Source organism: Lucilia cuprina, chromosome 3 (genome assembly GCF_022045245.1).
Source record: "Lucilia cuprina isolate Lc7/37 chromosome 3, ASM2204524v1, whole genome shotgun sequence".
In the NCBI taxonomy this organism is placed as follows: Eukaryota; Metazoa; Arthropoda; class Insecta; order Diptera; family Calliphoridae; genus Lucilia; species Lucilia cuprina.
Genome location: NC_060951.1, coordinates 31921992 through 31941088, shown reverse-complemented (window position 1 = coordinate 31941088; position 19097 = coordinate 31921992). Strand labels below are relative to the sequence as shown.

Below are 19097 nucleotides of genomic sequence, written 5' to 3'. Positions count from 1 at the left end.
AGTCTATAGTCTAGTCTATAGTCTAGTCTATAGTCTAGTCTATAGTCTAGTCTATAGTCTAGTCTATAGTCCAGTCTATAGTCTAGTCTATAGTCTAGTCTCTAGTCTTGTTAATAGTCTAGCTTATACTCTAGTCTAGTGTTGTCTATAGTCTTGTCTATATTCTTGTCTATAGTCTATTCTATAGTATGGTTGATAATCTAGTGAAGTATGGTGTTTGGTACTATAGACTAGACTAACTAATTAACTAACTTACTAACTAATTAATTAACTAACTAACAGACACAGAGGAACGTTGTATTCGGAACTAGTAGTATTAAAGCATTAAGTTCCTTTCGAACTTGAAAAGGTTATAGAACTAGTTTTCTTAACACTTTTGGAATTAACTCGGTTTTTCAAACGTTTGTTGATTTCGGCCAAAGATTGTCAACTCAGCAAAAGCTGTAGCAGCCGGATGTTTTTTCCCGGGGTTGAACTGAAAGTCACAGCTGATCTGTTGGCACAACAACAAAATATTAAACTATAAATGCTTTAAACAAAAACGACTTATAAGGGTTTACTTATCTCTTTTTATAATTTCATGAAATAAAACAAAATTTGATGTCGGAAAATAAAACTAAAACTTTAGCTTTCCATTTCACAGGTTTCTTCACTGGAAAGACGCCACACAGAACGTGAAGAACGTTTGCACATGCTGGTCGAGGCTCTCAGTAAAGGACGTCTTAATGGTGCTTTAGATGATCTGCTGGCCGATAATAATAATCAATGAGATTCATTGGAAAATCAAAAATTAACACAACGTTGATGAATAATATAAATTTATTTTGCATATGATATGAAAACCTTTATTTGTATGGATTACAAAATTGTATATCTATGATTATGATGATAAAATAAAAATTATTAAGCTGGGTTTTTGCTAGCAATGTTATTAAAAAATTGGAAATTGCTGACCAATTAAAGCTGAAAAAAAGTTAAAGTTTTATTCAAAATTAAAATTGTTACAAACACAAATATTTTGTATTAAAATAAGTAAAAATAAAACTACAAATATTAACAGATAATAAAAATTATGGACTGAAAATTTAAAAATAAATTATACTTAATTCATTGTTTAAGACAAATTTTAAACAGTATTATTTAAAGAAAAGAAATTTTGAAAAATAGAATTTAAATAAAAGGCTATTTAAACAATTGGCTATAAATTAAAAAAAAAATAATAATAATTAAATAGAAACGCAACCGTTCAGTTTCCTTCCAAAGGTTTTAAAACAAAATTACCGTAAAACTTAAAAATTTAAATAATACAATAAACAAATAAGAATTTTTAAGAAAAACCAAATTAAAAATAAAAATATTTACAAAAATTAGAATTATTATTGAGTTCAGGTTTAATACATAATATTAATAATAAACAGTAGTTTAGCGTTTAGAAATTAAAAATATATATCTCTACTTCAACAAGTGTTTCAGAAAAACAAATCCAAAATCAACATCCCTTTACAATATTAAGAATTCTTTGCTCTATAAGCAAGTAATTTTCTTTACAATTGGAAACTTAATTAATAAAATAAAGAGAAAAAGAAAACTTAATCTCTAGTAATACTTGTGCTAATAATAAGTTAAAAAATTTAAATTTCAAAAAAAATGTTTGTGTTCGTTTTAGAATTTACTTAATAAATTATAGAAATATTTAAATATATTAGCTGTTTTCCTAAATTGGTATTAAACAAATAAATCTTAAAACTCCAGTAGTGTTTAAATATGTATTTTCCTTTTTCTAATAAATAACATATTTCTATATAGTGTCAATTTAATTATACAACTAAATATTACTCAAAATTTATTGGATTATTGAAAAAAATAATTGTTTAGACAAAATCCCTTTAAATACCTTTATTTTAATTATAATTTATTATATAAGTTTTATTAGAAAAGTTAATAATTGATATAAGTGTCCCCTCATCCTCTCATCTAAACTCTGTTATTGTAAATCAACTAACTTCTATTGTATTTTAACCCTACAAGAGCAAAAGACATTTTACAGCAAAAGCTCAAAATAATTTGCAAAATATATTTTTAAAAAAAACTTTTAGTTTTTATTTTTTTAAATTATTAACAAACCAAATATTTTGTATTTATAAGTACTTTAGCATTAAGATTTAATATGTTTTGTGTATTAATTAAACCAAAAAAACATAAACACAATTTTAAATAAAAATAAAAAAACAACAACTTTTTAAAAGTTACAAATAAAAAATTCTGTTTAACTTTCAATTTAAAAAAACTATAGTCTACATAGACTAGAGTATAGACAATAAACTAGGGTATAAACTAGAGCATATAATAGACTAGACTATAAACTATTGATTCGACTATATTATTGAGTAGACTATACGCTAGACAACTGTCTTGTCTAAAAACTAAACTATAGATTAGTATATATTATAGACTAGACAATGGACTTAATTATAGATACTATAAACTAGACTATAAACTTAACTTTAGACTAGATTATAAACCAGACTAAAGACTAGACTATAAACTAAACTACAAACTCGACTGTAGACTGAACTATAAATTAATCATAAACAATATTATAGACTAGACTATAAACTGAACTATAGACTATTGTCTAGACTATAAACTAGACTATATTACAGATAAGATTATGATTATACATAAAACTATATACCAGAGTATCGACTATACAATACTCTAGATCATAGAAACTATAGACCATAAACTAGACTATTAAACTAACCTATAAACTAAATTATAGACCAGACTATAAACCAGACTGTAGACTATATAATATATTAGACTAAAGACTGTCCTGTAGATTATACTATAGACAAATTTTAAAAAGTACTTTAAGCTAGACTATAGGCAAGACTATACACTAGACTGTAGACTTATGTCTAGACTATTAACTAGACTATCAACTATACTATAAACTTAACTATAGACTAGATTATTAACTAAACCATAAACTAGACTAGACTTAGACTAGTCTATAGATTAGACTAACAATATGTAGATATAGATTAGATTAACAATATGTACTAAATTATAAATAAGACTTTAGACTAGACTATTGTCTAAACCATAGACTGTTAACTAGACTATAAACTAGACTATTTTCTAGATTATCAACTACACTACAAACTAAACTATAAGCTAGGCTGTTGACTAGACTATACACTAGGCTATTTATTAGATTATAAACTAGATTATAGGTTAGATTATAAATAAGACTATATACTAGACTATAAACTAAACTTTAGACAAGATTATAGACTAGACTATAAACTAGACTGTACACTAGACTGTAGACGAGACTATAGACTAGACTATAGACTAAATTATAGCCTAGACTATGGGCTAAACTATAGACTAGATTAAAGAGTAGGCTAAAGATTAGAATATATACTACACTACACTATAGGTTAGTTTACAAATAAGACTATATCCTTGACTATAAACTAAACTATAAACTAGACTGTAGACTTGACTGTGGACTGGACTATAGACTGAAGTCTAGACTATGGACTAGACTACAACCTAGATTAAGGACTAGTTAGTTAGTTGGTTAGTTTGTTAGGTAGTTAGTTAGTTAGTTAGTTAGTTAGTTAGTTAGTTAGTTAGTTAGTTAGTTAGTTAGTTAGTTAGTTAGTTAGTTAGTTAATTAATTAAATAATTAATTAATTAATTAATTAGTTAGTTAGTTAGTTAGTTTGAAAGGAGGACGTATATACATCAATTCTTCAACTGGAACTTTAGATGGGAATCTAATCTGCCACCTCCGGTCTAGACTATAGAGTAGACGACTATAAATGTCTATCTAATATAAAAACATGTTTTCAATTATTTTCAATATTTCTTTATTTTAAACGTTTAATCAACAATATGTATGTGCTTTTCTTTTAATAATTTTATAATATAATTCATAAAAACCTTTGAAGATTTCTTTAAGAGATTTAATAACATGTTAAAGGAAAAAAAAACAATTCGAATCCCAAACAACAGCAACATGACACATATAAATTTTGCTTAATTTCACTAAAAAAGTTTCTTGTTTTTTTTTCTATATTCATGCAGTAGTTTTGATAATTATATATATTTTTTATAATAAACAAATAGAGAACAATAAATTTTTGTTACAATTACAATTTTCATAAAGGATTATCTTTTTAATATATTTATAATTTCAAATATGTTTGTATTAAATTAGCAACAAGTAGTATATTTTAGGTATAGAAATATTTTTATAAGTTATACTGAATTTCATATTATTTTTTGTTTTTTATTTTAAACATACATATAATAATACATATTATGATTATATTTTTTATATTAAACCATATTGTTTTAATTATTCCTGGTTAACGTTATTGTGATTCACATTTTCATCTAGTAGGGTAGTCAATAATTTATTAAATTAAATTCAATTTCATTACAAACGAAAATTTAAAGTGTTGATATATAAAGTGTTGAAATATAAAACTAAAAAATGGATGGTTTTATTCTGATAATAGGCTTTAATTATAGCAAAAATATTTATTTAGTTTTAAACTAAAAAAAGTAAAATTACAACTCCCAAAGGAGTTTGATATCTGAAAAATACAAGAAAAAGATTTGTGATAAATAATTTTGAAATAAAAAAGCCTAGTATATAGTTTATTCTATATTCTACAGTTTACTTTAAAGACCAGTCTAAAGTAAGTTTAGTTAGATAGTTTGAAAAGGCAATGTATATAAATTAAGTCCGAAGAAATACACCTAAGCATCTATCGTGCCTTTTGCGCACTCCACACCAGTAACTCAGGTTGAAATCGAATCCACTCTAACTACTTAGTTCAGACTATAGTTTAGAATATAGTCTAGTCTGTAGTCTAGTCTATAGTCTAGTCTATAGTATAGTTTATAGTCTAGTCTATAGTCTAGTCTATAGTCAAGTCTATAGTCTAGTCTATAGTCTAGTCTATAGTCTAGGCTATAGTCTAGGCTACAGTCTAGTCCATAGTCTAGTCAATAGTCTATAGGCTAGTCTATAGTCTAGTCTATAGTCTAGTCTATAGTCTAGTCTATAGTCTAGTCTATAGTCTAGTCTATAGTCTAGTCTATAGTCTAGTCTATAGTCTAGTCTATAGTCTAGTCTATAGTCTAGTCTAGTCTATAGTCTAGTCTAGTCTAGTCTATAGTCTAGTCTTGTCTATCCTATTTTCTAGTCTATAGTTTATTTGTAATTTAGTCTATTGTCTAGCCTAGTTTATAGTCATTTCTGCAGTAAGTATATAGTTTTGGCTTAATACAATTTGGTATATAGTCTGATTCTAAACTAAAATATACTAAGTGTATTAACTTTTTATTAAAAATGTGGACAATGACGTCATTGCATTCCTTCACAGAAAAAAGTTTTATTCATAAACATTTTCATTCATACCGATTATTTTAAATCCTCCTCCTTAAAAGTTCGTCACACTAAAGAATGCCTTTCTGCGCACTGGTGCACATGTGCGATAAGAAAATTAAATCAATCATTTATTAATTGAAAATTCAATGAAAAGGAAATAATAAAACTTCCTTTCGCAAAGCAGAGGAAAATTGTGTATAAAAACCTCAAGAAAATGGCTAAAAACCACAGTCGATACAAAGACTTCGAACGAAAATATTACGAAAGTAAAATAAACTCTACATTAACCGTAAAAAGTTCTATTCGAAAACCAAAAATATCCTCTAGAAAATACATATAAAAATAACTTAAATTTTATTTTTCAAAAATCTCTGATCATTTAAATCACAGAAAACTTGAGTGACAATGTTATTGGGTTCTTGGCAGTTGAAAACAACTGTCTATGTGCTATTTTTGGCTTTGTGTGTAGGCCAAGAACTTATTCGTACTTGTGAACGTGATTACTGTTATGAACGTTCTGCGGAGAGCCGCAGAGAAGATCTAAATGATTTAAGAGTGGAGTATCGAGCACGCAGTGAAAATATTGAAAGCAAAAGATCACAAGAACTTGTAAAAGATCAAAATCGTATTGACATTGGTAATAGTCGCATCAATGCTCTCGATGAACGTCGTGAACATTATCGTCGAGAAGAGACTATTCTGAATGAACCTCGTCAACGCCAGAGCATTAAAGAGGAACGTCGTGAAACTTTACGAAGATTAGATGACCGAGATCTCATTAGACACTCAAATGAGAACCGAGATCAACGTGATGAAACTAAACGAGAAAGAACGGAACGTTATGATCATTTAAGGAGAGAAGAGCTTCGTGATGCTGAACGTGGTATTAGATATTGTGTTGATGAACGTCAAAATTTCCTAAGGCTACTTGATGACCGTGAAACTCAACGTTATATTAACCGGTATTCTGAGGACACTCGTTTTTCCGATGAACATCTTTTACAAAGAAACCGGAAATCAATAGAAAGTCTAGATGATAATAAACGCGAACGTGTAGAGCGGGATGAAACATTAAGAAGTCTCGATGACCGACAAGCAGAAGATACTCGACAGTCTCAACGTATAGACGAGCGTCTCTCCGAACAACGTCAAATTGGCAATCGTAATGTTGATAGACGAGCAGATACTACTCTCCAGTCTCAACGTATAGATGAACGTGACTCCCAAAGGAAACATAAGTTAACACAACGTCGTGATGAAAATAAACCGGAACGTGAAGAACGCAAAGTACTTTCAAGAGTTCTCAATGAACGTGAAGCCCGACGAGAAAATAATAGGCTTTCAGATAACCACCATGAACAAGTAGCTCGTGACGAATCTTCAAGACAACTTGATGACCGCAGACAAGTTCAGCCTGATGTTAGCAGAATTGGCAATCGTGAAACCCACCATAATTTTAATAGACGAGCAGATAATACCCTCCGATCTCGACGAATAGATGAACGTCTCTCCCAAAGGAAGCGTGAGTTAACACAACGTCGTGATGAAAATAAACAGGAACGAGAAGAACGACATGTATTTTCAAGACGACTTAGTGAGGGTGAAAATCAACGAGTATTTAATAGGCATTTAGGAGACAATAATGAGAAACATAAAGCTCAGCGTGAGACTAGAAGGCGTGATGATGCTACTAGTGAATTTCTTAGAATTAATGAACGACTATCGGAAAGGGAACATGAAGCAACTCAACGTCGTGATGAAAATGAAAGAGATGAAACTTCCAGACGACGTGATGACCGTCATGTCCAAAGAGATGTTAGCATACGTTTAGTAGATAATCGTGAAGAACTTCGAGTTGACAATCGCAAAACTCATCGTGATGTTGACAGACGCTCAGATATTAAAATTGATTCTCAAAGGGAACGTGTAGAACGACTTGAAAGGCAAGAAACTATAAGATTTGATGATCGTCCAGTACAACGTGAAGTTAACCGACGTTCAGATGATATTCGCCAGTATCGACGTTTAGATGTTAATACTGATTCTCAAAGGGAACGTGTAGAACGACTTGAAAGGCAAGAAACTATAAGATTTGATGATCGTCAAGTACAACGTGATGTTAACCGACGTTCAGATGATATTCGCCAGCATCGACGTTTAGATATTCAGAAAACTTCGCAACTTTCTCAGAGAGAGCAAAGTGAAATTGTTAGACGTGATACTCGAGAAGAACGAGAAGTAAGGCAAAATCGTCGCCAAAATGAATATGAGTCTTTGAGGCGTGAATCACTACGACAAGAAAGCAGACGTTCAGTTGGTAATCGCGAGGAACGTCAAGAAACTTTAAGGCAAGTAAGGCTTTCTGAGAATACACCTGAATCTGAACGTCTACTCCAAAATAGACGCGAACGACAAGAACGTGGAGAAACTTTAAGACGTCTTGATGATAGTCCAGCTTATCGTGACATCAGTAGGAGGTCGGAATATGACCGGGAAGACCGTCGAGAATCTTTAAGACAATTAGATGAACAACGTATGGATGACAGAAGGCTTGATGACAGTCAATCCCATCGTGAAAGTAATAGACGTTTTGAAGATAACCGCGAAGATCAAAGTAATATCTACAGAATTTCGAAAGATAATCGTGAAGATCGCCAAACCGAACGAGATGAAAGCGTTCGTTTAAATGTTATTCGCAAATCAGAACGTGTCTTCCAAAGGGAACGAGAACAAACAGAAACCGGCAACACATTCAACCGATTTGTTGATCGTCAAACCGAGCGTGATGTTATTAGACGTTCAGAAGACATCATTGAACATCGTCAATTTAGACGAGAAGGTCAACGTGAAGTCATTAGGCATTCAGATTATGATTCTCAACGCACAGATAAACATATTTCTCTAAACGAACGTGATTCAGGAGATCGTGGTGAAGAACACAATCGAGAACGAATTGAACGTCAAACCGAGCGTGATGTTATCAGACGTCCAAAAGACATCAGTGATGATCGTCAATTTAAAAGAGAAGCTCAACGTGAAGATTATGATTCTCAAATCACAGATAAACATCTTTCTCTAAACGAACGTGATTCAGGAGATCGTCGTGAAGAACACAATCGACAACGAGTTGAACGTCAAACCGAGCGTGATGTTATCAGACGTTCGGAAGGCACAGATAAACATCTTTCTCTGAACGAACGTGATTTAGGAGATCGTCGTGAAGAAAACAATCGAGAACGAGTTGAACGTTATGAAACTTTAAGACGATCTGATGACCGTGAAACTGAACGAAAAGTAAATCTACGTTTACAAGAACAACCTACCCAAAGAGAACGAAAAGCTGAACGTCAAAACGAAGAGCGAGAACATAGAAGAGAACGTGTGGAACGGCAAGAACAAAAATCTCGTATTTTCCAAATAGAATTTGAAAATAAACGAAACGATGTTGAAGAACTTAATACCGAGCGCACTTTTATACTCAAAGCAAATAATGATAATAACAATCAACGTAATTACCGTTATATCGAAGATGACTATGCTATGAAACCAACTCTATTCCTCAAAAAGAGTTACTTGTTCTTCGGTCAAGGTGTGATCTTGGCATTTGTAATTATGAAAACTCTTAATGGCAAAGATGATTTAAAGTAAGTACAATTTAATTGAAAATTAATTGCATATTTAATTATAACTAATATTCGACTAATTGCTACAGAAACCAATTACCCCAAAAACTACGTACGGCTGTTGATATGATAGGCTTCTAAGGAAATGGAATATGTACAATTGAAATTCTACTCAACTTGGCAATGGAACAAATACTGTATATAATTATATAAGAGAAATCAAAGACAAAAAATGTGTACCTAAAAGCAAGATTATTTTATTTAAATATATTATGAAAAACTTATCAATTTAATCCCCATACAAATAATTTTGTGAGCAACGAGTTTAACTAATGCAAAAATATGTTGTATTGTATAAAATATTATTATCGAAATACATATAAATATTTATATAAATATATAATAAATATATAAAAATATTGTTATTAAAATAATGAAAAATATGCAAAAAATATAAAGCTGAGTTTTATTTTATATTTTTTTCGAAATTTTTAAACTCCTAAAAGGAAATGTTGAAGAAGGAACTAGATTCGATTGAAATAAAAATCCTTTCTTTATTGAAAAAAAGTATTATAAAGAATAGATTTTTAGTGATAAATGTATCGTTTAATGTCTACTCAAGAATAAGATGGATGGAAGCTTCCAAACAAATCGGAATTTCAGAAGTGTCTGCATTTTGTAGGAAACATGGATTTCTATGTTTTCAATAGTTTCGCGAGCAAAATGTTTTTAAATTTCTTGTTACTAACGTATATTTGAAAATAAAGTACCTAACCTAGCAAATAGAATTTGAAGTACTTCCAAAAGAATTACATTTACCACCATTTATTTCATCCAAGAAAAGAACCATAAGAACCATAAATTTTCTACTTGAGAATGACAGAAATATCAAATAAAAGGGACATCTCTCTTATAAATACTAGGTAAAGACTTTGAATTTGTAATTACTTGCCTAACATCATACTTTACAATGACTACCAGATATTATCTAAATTACATAGAAGTATGTTGTCTAATAAGATCTAATAATAACTCTAGACAACACTAAAAATGCCTTTTAAATAAAAATAGCTGATTCCTACCACCCGTTGAGTTCAAAAGTTGTTAGCTCTAGTTTCCGAGATATTGTGGTTTTTGTAGAAACGTTATTTAAGACATTTTTTTATTATTTATTAATTAATTTCTCAGAATCGGACTAATACTAATAGAATTATTTAACAACATGGTAATCTACATAGAATTATCTATCATAAGAGTATATTCAAGCTGACAGCTATTACATGATACCTTGGATGTCCTGCATCGAAGTTGAAAATTGTACTTTTTTTGTATATCCCCTCCAAAAAAGTGTGGAAAAAGATGTAGTATTTTCATCAGAACTAGTAACTCGAAATGCTTCAAATTCGGGTGAAAAACCTATGAATTTTATATTAGCGTGTCATTGGAGGGATGTTGTTCATTTTTGGCAATTTTGAACGACATCTTAACTTAGTTTAAGAAGCAGTTAAAGTCCGATGTTTGGATGTCAAAAATAAAACACATTCTCTTAATGACATGAAAATTTCACTGGTTTTTTCACCAAAACTTAATGTACTTCAAATATGTTGTTTGTAATGACATTTCTCTTTTCTTGCTATTAACTGGTTTTTCATTTGTAAGGAAATATTTGGTATATAAAAGTGAATAGTATGTAATCGTATTTTTAGATGTGATTAAGATGTAGTTTATAAAGTATAACATCAATTATTTTTTGCTGGGTCTTTATAACTTTAATTTAAGGTAGACGAATTTGATTTATTTTTACAATATAGTATCGACACATAACAATAACAACAGAATTGAAAATTCGTTATCCAAAGAAGCAAAAAAACGAACATCCAAAGAAGCGAAAAAGAAATAGAATTTATTCTATGGAAGTACTGAAAAACACCTGAAAAAGTGATCATTTTAACACAGGCTTGTCATAGGAGGGATGTTCTTTTTATTCGATTTCAAATTCACTACATCTGAAGTCATTCTCAGGAAGTAATTTTTAAGTTATTTTTTTGAATGTTATTAGGAAGTGAAATTGTGGTATTATAGAATACAACTAATTTGACTTAAACACTATTAACATAGATAAATAGATTACACGCATTCATCAATCAACTCCGAAAGAAAATGGGTTTTGTTAAAAAATTTCTGTACAAAAAAATTTACCTTCAATTTTAAACAAAATTAGATTCTTTTTGCTTCTTGGGAAGTCAATAAACATCACTTCCACAGAAGGTAAACAAATTCACTTAGTGCTACTTTTGAAGTGGTGGTAAATGTTATTCTTTTGAAAGTATTTCGTTTTATTTTTGCTGGGTTCTAAGTGTTTGTGGTAAGTAATTGCCTCCCATCACTGTAATAAAATTATGACTTAAAAAGGCTTTTGTGTAGACATTTTTTATCATTTTAAACCCTTTATGTGGTCTTTTTTACTTCCATGGATTAAATTCTACTTCTTTTTCGCTTTTTTGGAAGTTCCTTTTGACTAGAGAACTTTTGTACGAGACCTGACATTCTTCAAAATATAAAACAATTAAATTTTATCAAGCTGCCACAGAATGAATAAGGGAAACAATATAATATTTACATGGATTATTTCAGAAATTTGCTCATATGTTTATGGGCCGTAGAATTAGATCTCGCAGTTATCTTTCTAAAAACTGACAGATATGATGAAAACTGGCGGTTATAATAGTGGCGTTCGTGATTGTCTACGCCAAAAAACATAAATATGGCGTAATTGATGAACCGTCTGGACTTTGTGCAGGAAAAATGTACCAAAATTCACTGTAAAGACCGTCGACTAATACCCATTTGCGTGGCACGTCGTCTGGTCGATGACGTTTTTATGACATCCTCGGCTACAGCAGCAATATACTCCGCTAATCGTTGCAGTGTTTCACCAGTAGGCGTCGGACGACCAGGAAATCTGCGACGAAATTCACGTGCCAAAGTCACCGACCGATTATGGTCAGATTATTAGTCGGCAATATTCCGCGTTCTGGAGCAGTGTAGCGTAACATGGTTTATTAACGTGTATTTCGCATGTATTTACTAAACAAATGTCAAAACAGAATTGACATTAAGGGCCAATCGCCATATTTATAACATTTTCTGATAGGAGGATATAACTAGTGATTATATATTACACTGGACTATACATAGTCTCAATTTGAGTTTTACATATAATAAAACTTCTTTTTTCGGTTAAATAAATGGTATTTTGTCCAACTTCATGACACTGAATTTATGGATTATTCTGCTACCAGATTTGGATTTGATCGTTTAGAAAAATATACTTTGGATTTCGTCTTTTTATACTTCATGGTAGAAATGGTCATAGACCCACAAAAGTATATAGTAAATTCTAGGCCCACATTAAACTCTAAAACAGTCTGTCTGTTGAAATCACGATAGGGACCACACAAAAGAGCTAGAGAGTAAACTTTTTGCATGAATATTCTTTATTGCTTTTGTTTGTTGAGGTTTGTTTGGTATTGAAATGGACAATATCGATCCATGGGTCCATAACTGACCCTACCGCCCATACAAGGTCCCCTCCAGAAAATTACATTAACGCTCATTACTGGCTAAAAAATACGAATATAAGAATAAAATTTGACACAGTTAAGTTCCTCGTGAGCAAAAATCTCTACTAACTTTTATGCAGATCGTTCCATACCTACACTACCACCACCTACCCATATGAGGTCTCCTTCAGAAAATGTCTTTAACGCTTAAAAATACAAGCAATGCGATGAAATCCGACACACGTAAGTGTTAAACGAATCAAAACTTCTATAGCAATTTTATTTTACGATCGGCCCATAAATGTCCACTTCTGAAAATGACTTCTGAAAATGAATATAGTGAGGAAATTCGACACATATAAGATTTAAGCGAACCAAAATCGAATTAGTGAGGATCGGTCCATTATTGCATCTTGCGCCCATACAGGGTCCCCTTCAGAAAATTACTTTACGTTATCCCGATGATATTCAATGTAAATAAGTTAAATATGAAACAAAAATGTTCCACAAAAAGTTATTATATGCCAATAATTGACTGTACCCCTCTTTGGAAAATTTGTAGAAGAGGATTAAGAAAATTGCTAATGGAACGATGAAAATCTACATAACAATGCTTATACTTGAGAAAACACTTCTTCAATCCGAATTTAATGAAGTCTGATCTATAATTGAGCCCATAAAAGTTCCCCTCCCGAAGGTTAGGTTATATTGAAGTTTTCTTATTTAAAAATACGAGTATAGCAATTAAATTTAACATAAACATGTTCTAAAAAATTACTCATACGCTTCGATATACAAAATTTAACAAAAATATTTTGTTTAAACAAATCTCGGTCCGTAATTGACTTAAGCCATATTCCAAATATCACCCTGATGTTTATAGGGGAGCATTGCTTTTAAGGCATACGGTTTTATGGTGGGTATATGAGATTCAGGAAAGCCGACACATTTTCACTTGTTGCAATTGTATTGTTCTTTAGAAAAGTATAATTTGTTCTATTGACTAAAAATTGTTAGCCTGCATTAAAGTAAACGTATTCACAAAGATATTAATCACTTATTTATGATTTTTTATAAACGTTACCTGTTTCAAAATCTTTCAATTAAACATCTATATAAAGCCTTCATGACTATTGAAGAAAATGTTTTCAAAATCTTAATTATATTTAAAGATTTAAAAACAAATTTAATAAAGAACTAATTTCATATTAAAACTATATTTAAACCTTTATTTTAGTGTTATCCCTATTTATCTAAAAAAAAGTTTCATAAAAAGAAACATACAACATATTTTAAATATAAAAAGATCCTTTTTATAACAAAACCCTATAGAATGACGTCATAAGTTTTTTGTAATACTGTAATTTCATTCATAAGAATTTTCATTGATAAATAGAAAATAAAATGCCTCTAATACTCCTACATTTTTTTGATACATATGCGGTGGTGCACATGTGCGATAAGACAATTAAATCAATCATTTATTAATTTAAAGTTCAATGAAAAGGAAATATTAAAACTTCCTTTTGTGAAACAGAGAAAAATTGGATATAAAAGCTGCAAGAAAATGGCCAAGAAACACAGTCGATACAAAGACTTCGAACGATACAACTAACAAAGTCATACAACTGCAATAAAACTTATAAAGAATTTAAAGCACTAAACACCGTTTGAAGCAAGAATATTGTACAGAAGATAAACCTTAATTTTCCAAGCAAAAATCTGTAATCAATTGAAAAGAAAAATAAGGCGAGTGACAATGTTATTTGGTTCTTGGCAGTTGAAAACAACTGTCTATGTTCTATTTTTGGCATCGTGTCTAGGCCAAGAACTACTTCGTACTTGTGAACGTGATTACTGTTATGAACGTTCTGTTGTTATACGCAGAGATGATCCAAGTTATTTAAGAGTAGGATATCGTGCTCTTGGTGAAAATTTTGAAAGCAAAAAGTCTCTAGAACTTTTAGAAGATGCAAATCGTATTGACATTGATTTTAACCGCATCAGTGCTCTCGATGAACGTCGTGAAGATAATCGTCGAGAAGAGACTATTCTAAACGAACTTCGTCAACGCCAGAGCATAAGGGTTGATGAACGACGTGAAACTTTAAGACGATTAGATGATCGAGATCTTATCAAACGCTCAAATGAGAACCGAAATCATCGCCAGGCATTACGACAAAATAATGAACACGATGAAAGAAAATTTAATGAACGTGAAGATCGTCGTGACTTAAACAGACGTTCAGAAGTTGTACGCTATTCCCAAAGGGAAGGTGAAGCAACTGAACGTCGTGACGAAAATAAACAACGACGTATAGAACGCTACGAACTCTCCAGGCATGGAAATGAACGCGAAATACAACGTGATATTAGAAGATATTCAGAAGACAATAATGAAGTACGTGATGCTGAACGAGATTATAGAAATCGTGTTGATGAACATCAGAATTCCCTAAGGCTACTTAAAGACCGTGAATCTCAACGTTATATTAGTAGACATTCAGAGGACACTCTCGATGCAAATCTTTTACAAAGGAATCGGGAATCAATAGAACGTCTAGATGATAATAAACGCGAACGTGTAGAGCGGGATGAAGCTTTAAGAAGACTCGATAACCGACAGGCAGAATATATTGGACAGCCTCAACGTATAGTCGAGCGTCTCTTCAAACAACAACAAATTGGCAAACGTAATGTTGATAGACGAGCAGATAATACTCTCCAGTCTCAACGTATAGATGAACGTGACTCCCAAAGGAAACGTGAGTTAACACAACGTCGTGATGAGCGTGAAGCCCAACGAGAAAGTAATAGGCTTTCAGATAACCACCATGAATCAAAAGAACGCCTAGATGAAAACAAACGCGAACGTGTAGAGCGCGGTGAAGCTTTAAGAAGGCTCGATAACCGACAAGCAGAAGATATTCGACAGTCTCAACATATAGACGAGCGTCTCTCCAAACAACGTCAAATTGGCAATCGTAATGTTGATAGACGAGCAGATAATACTCTCCAATCTCAACGTATAGATGAACGTGACTCCCAAAGGAAACGTGAGTTAACACAACGTCGTGATGAAAATAAACGGGAAGGTGAAGAACGCAATGAACTTTCAAGGAGACTAAATGAGCGTGAAGCCCAACGAGAAAGTAATAGGCTTTCAGATAACCACCATGAATCAATAGAACGTCTAGATGAAAACAAACGCGAACGTGTAGAGCGTGACGAAACTTTAAGAAGACTCGATAACCGACAATCAGAAGATACTCGACAGACTCAACGTATTGACGAACGTCTGTCCAAACAACATCAAATTGGCATTCGTAATGTTGATAGACAAGCAGATAATACTCTACAATCTGAACGTATAGATGAACGTGACTCCCAAAGGAAACGTGAGTTAACACAACGTCTTGATGAAAATAAACGGGAAGGTGATGAACGGAATGAACTTTCAAGGAGACTAAATGAGCGTGAAGCCCAACGAGAAAGTAATAGGCTTTCAGATAACCACCATGAATCAATAGAACGTCAAGATGAAAACAAACGCGAACGTGTAGAGCGTGACGAAACTTCAAGAAGATTCGATATTAGACAAGCAGAAAATACTCGACACAATCGAGCAGATAATACTCTCCGGTCTCGACGAATAGATGAACGTCTCTCCCAAAGGAAACGTGAGTTAACACAACGTCGTGATGAAAATAAACAGAAACGAGAAGAACGGCATGAATTTTCAAGACGACTTAGTGAGCGAGCAAATCATCGAGAGTTTAATAGGCATTTAGAAGACAATAATGAGGAACGGAAAGCTCAGCGCGTTACTATGAGGCGTGCAGATACTACTCGTGAATCTCTTAAAATAATTGAACGACTATATGAAAGAAAATATGAAGGAACACAACGTCGCGATGAAAATGAAAGAGATGAAACTTCTAGACGACGTGATGACAATCTACGTCGCGATGTATATAAACGAGAACAAGTTGAAACAATGAGACTACCTGATGACCGTCATGTGCAAAGAGATGTAAGCATACGTTTAGAAGACAATCGTGAAGAACGTCGAGTTGACAATCGCAGAACTCATCGTAATATTGACAGACGTTCAGATGATAATATTGATTCTCAAAGGGAACGTGTAGAACGATTTGATCGGCAAGAAACTATAAGATTTGATGATCGTCAAGTACAACAAAATGATATCTTACGTTCCGAACGCAACCGTGGAGTACAACGTGATGTCAACCAACGCTTAGATGATATTCGCCAGCATCGACGTTTAGATATTCAGAAAACTTCGCAAAGAGAACGGGAATCAGTGCAACGTCATGATGTTAATAAAAAGGAACGAGAAGAAAGTTACGAAACTGTGAGGCGACTTCTTGATCGTGAAGATGAACGTAGTACCACCAGACGATTAGAGGACACCCGTGAATTTCGACGATATAGCGAGGAACTCTCTCAAAGAGAGCAAAGTGATATTGTTAGACGTGATACTCGAGAAGAACGAGAATCTTTGAGGCGTGAATCACAACGACAAGAAAGCAGACGTTCAGTAGATAATCGCGAGGAACGTCAAGAAACTTTAAGGCATGTGAGGCATTTTGAGAATACACCTGAATCTGAACGTCTACTCCAAAATAGAAGCGAACGACAAGAACGTGGAGAAACTTTAAGACGTCTTGATGATAGTCAAACTCATCGTGACGTCAGTAGGAGGTCAGAATATGACCGGGAAGACCGTCGAGAATCTTTAAGACAATTAGATGAACAACGTATGAATGACAGAAGGCTTGATGACAGTCGATCCTATCGTGAAAGTAATAGACGTTTTGAAGATAACCGCGAAGATCAAAGTAATATCTACAGAATTTCGAATGACAATCGTGAAGATCGCCAAACCGAACAAGATGAAAGTGTTTGTTTAAATGTTATTCGCAAATCAGAACGTGTCTTCCAAAGGGAACGAGAACAAACAAAAACCGGCAACACATTCAACCGATTTGTTGATCGTCAAACCGAGCGTGATGTTATTAGACGTTCAGAAGACATCAGTGAAGATCGTCAATTTAGACGAGAAGCTCAACGTGAAGTCATTAAGCATTCAGATTATGATTCTCAACGCACAGATAAACATCTTTCTCTAAACGAACGTGATTCAGGAGATCATCGTGAAGAACACAATCGAGAACGAGTTGAACGTTTTGAAACTTTAAGACGATTTGATGACCGTGAAACTGAACGAAAAGTAAATCTACGTTTACAGGAACAACCTACCCAAAGAGAACGAAATGCTGAACGTCAAAACGAAGAGCGAGAACATAGAAGAGAACGTGTGGAACGGCAAGAACAAAAATCTCGTATTTTCCAAATAGAATTTGAAAATAAACGAAACGATGTTAAAGAACTTAATACAGAGCGCACATTTACACTCAAACCAAATAATAATAACAATCAACGTAATTACCGTTATATCGAAGATGACTATGCTCCGAAACCAACTGTTTTCCTCAAAAAGAGTTACTTGTTCTTCGGTCAAGGTGTGATCTTGGCATTTGTAATTATGAAAACTCTTAATGGCAAAGATGATTTAAAGTAAGTACAATTTAATTAAAAATTAATTGCTTATTAAATAATAAATAATATTCGACTAATTTCTACAGAAACCAATTACCCCAAAAACTACGTACGGCTGTTGATATGATAGGCTTCTAAGGAAATGGATATGTACAATTGAAATTCTACTCATCTTGGCAATGGAACAAATACTGTATATAATTATATTAGAGAAATCAAAGACAAAAAATGTGTACCTAAAAGCAAGATTATTTTATTTAAATATATTATGAAAAACTTATCAATTTAATCCCCATACAAATAATTTTGTGAGCAACGAGTTTAACTAATGCAAAAATATGTTATATTGCAAAATATTATAATCGAAATATATAAATATTGTTATTAAGATAATAAAAATATGCAAGAAGTTTATTAACGATTTGAATGTTCTCATTTTAAGTGAAAAATACGTAATCTGTGATGACAGATTCTGTCTATATCTAGAGTAGCGTTAAACCTTTCGCTGGACTATTTATGGATATGATTTCACCACAGACTTTATTTTGACGCATAATTGGAAAAAATGTTTTCGAAGGATATTGCAGGATTTTATGGTTTTAAGCGTGTATTTATATCATCTTTTAGAAAAAAAAGGTATTTTTCTTTAGCATTAACCATTTACTGTAGCTGTAAACTCAAAATAAAGCTTTAAATCAAGAAAAATTAAAAAATTATGGTCCATAAGTGTTTCGTATATTTGAAAGTGTGAAAGAATGATTTATATTAGTACAGTCTAAACGACTCAGCCTAGAATCATAATATTTTGTTCTTATTTGTTTCTATTGGTCATGTTGATTCGCTTTTTCGTTCATCTAAAGGTACTACATATTGGAATTTTCTATAACAATGAAGTCATAAAAACTAAGTTAC

At 32.0% G+C, this 19097-nt stretch overlaps 3 protein-coding genes across 3 annotated transcripts in view; all 3 read left to right on the top strand.

Annotated features, from left to right (window-relative positions):
* The window catches only part of LOC111684316 (E3 ubiquitin-protein ligase lubel), an 80593-nt gene extending 79587 nt beyond the window's left edge, over positions 1–1006 (top strand). Inside the window, exon 7 of the mRNA XM_046946123.1 lies at positions 644–1006. Coding sequence (XP_046802079.1) covers positions 644–769 — 126 coding nt within the window. The 3' untranslated portion in view covers positions 770–1006. The remainder of the gene's footprint in view (positions 1–643) is intronic.
* Positions 1007–5569: 4563 nt separating this feature from the next.
* LOC124418768 (trichohyalin-like) lies at positions 5570–9470 on the top strand. The gene is made up of 2 exons (XM_046946122.1): positions 5570–9060; positions 9129–9470. Exons 1-2 carry the CDS (start codon positions 5822–5824, stop codon positions 9178–9180), a joined length of 3291 nt encoding a protein of 1096 aa, XP_046802078.1. The 5' UTR covers positions 5570–5821; the 3' UTR covers positions 9181–9470.
* Positions 9471–14125: 4655 nt separating this feature from the next.
* LOC111684317 (trichohyalin) lies at positions 14126–18597 on the top strand. The gene is made up of 2 exons (XM_046946121.1): positions 14126–18203; positions 18272–18597. Exons 1-2 carry the CDS (start codon positions 14362–14364, stop codon positions 18321–18323), a joined length of 3894 nt encoding a protein of 1297 aa, XP_046802077.1. The 5' UTR covers positions 14126–14361; the 3' UTR covers positions 18324–18597.
* Positions 18598–19097: the final 500 nt, after the last annotated feature.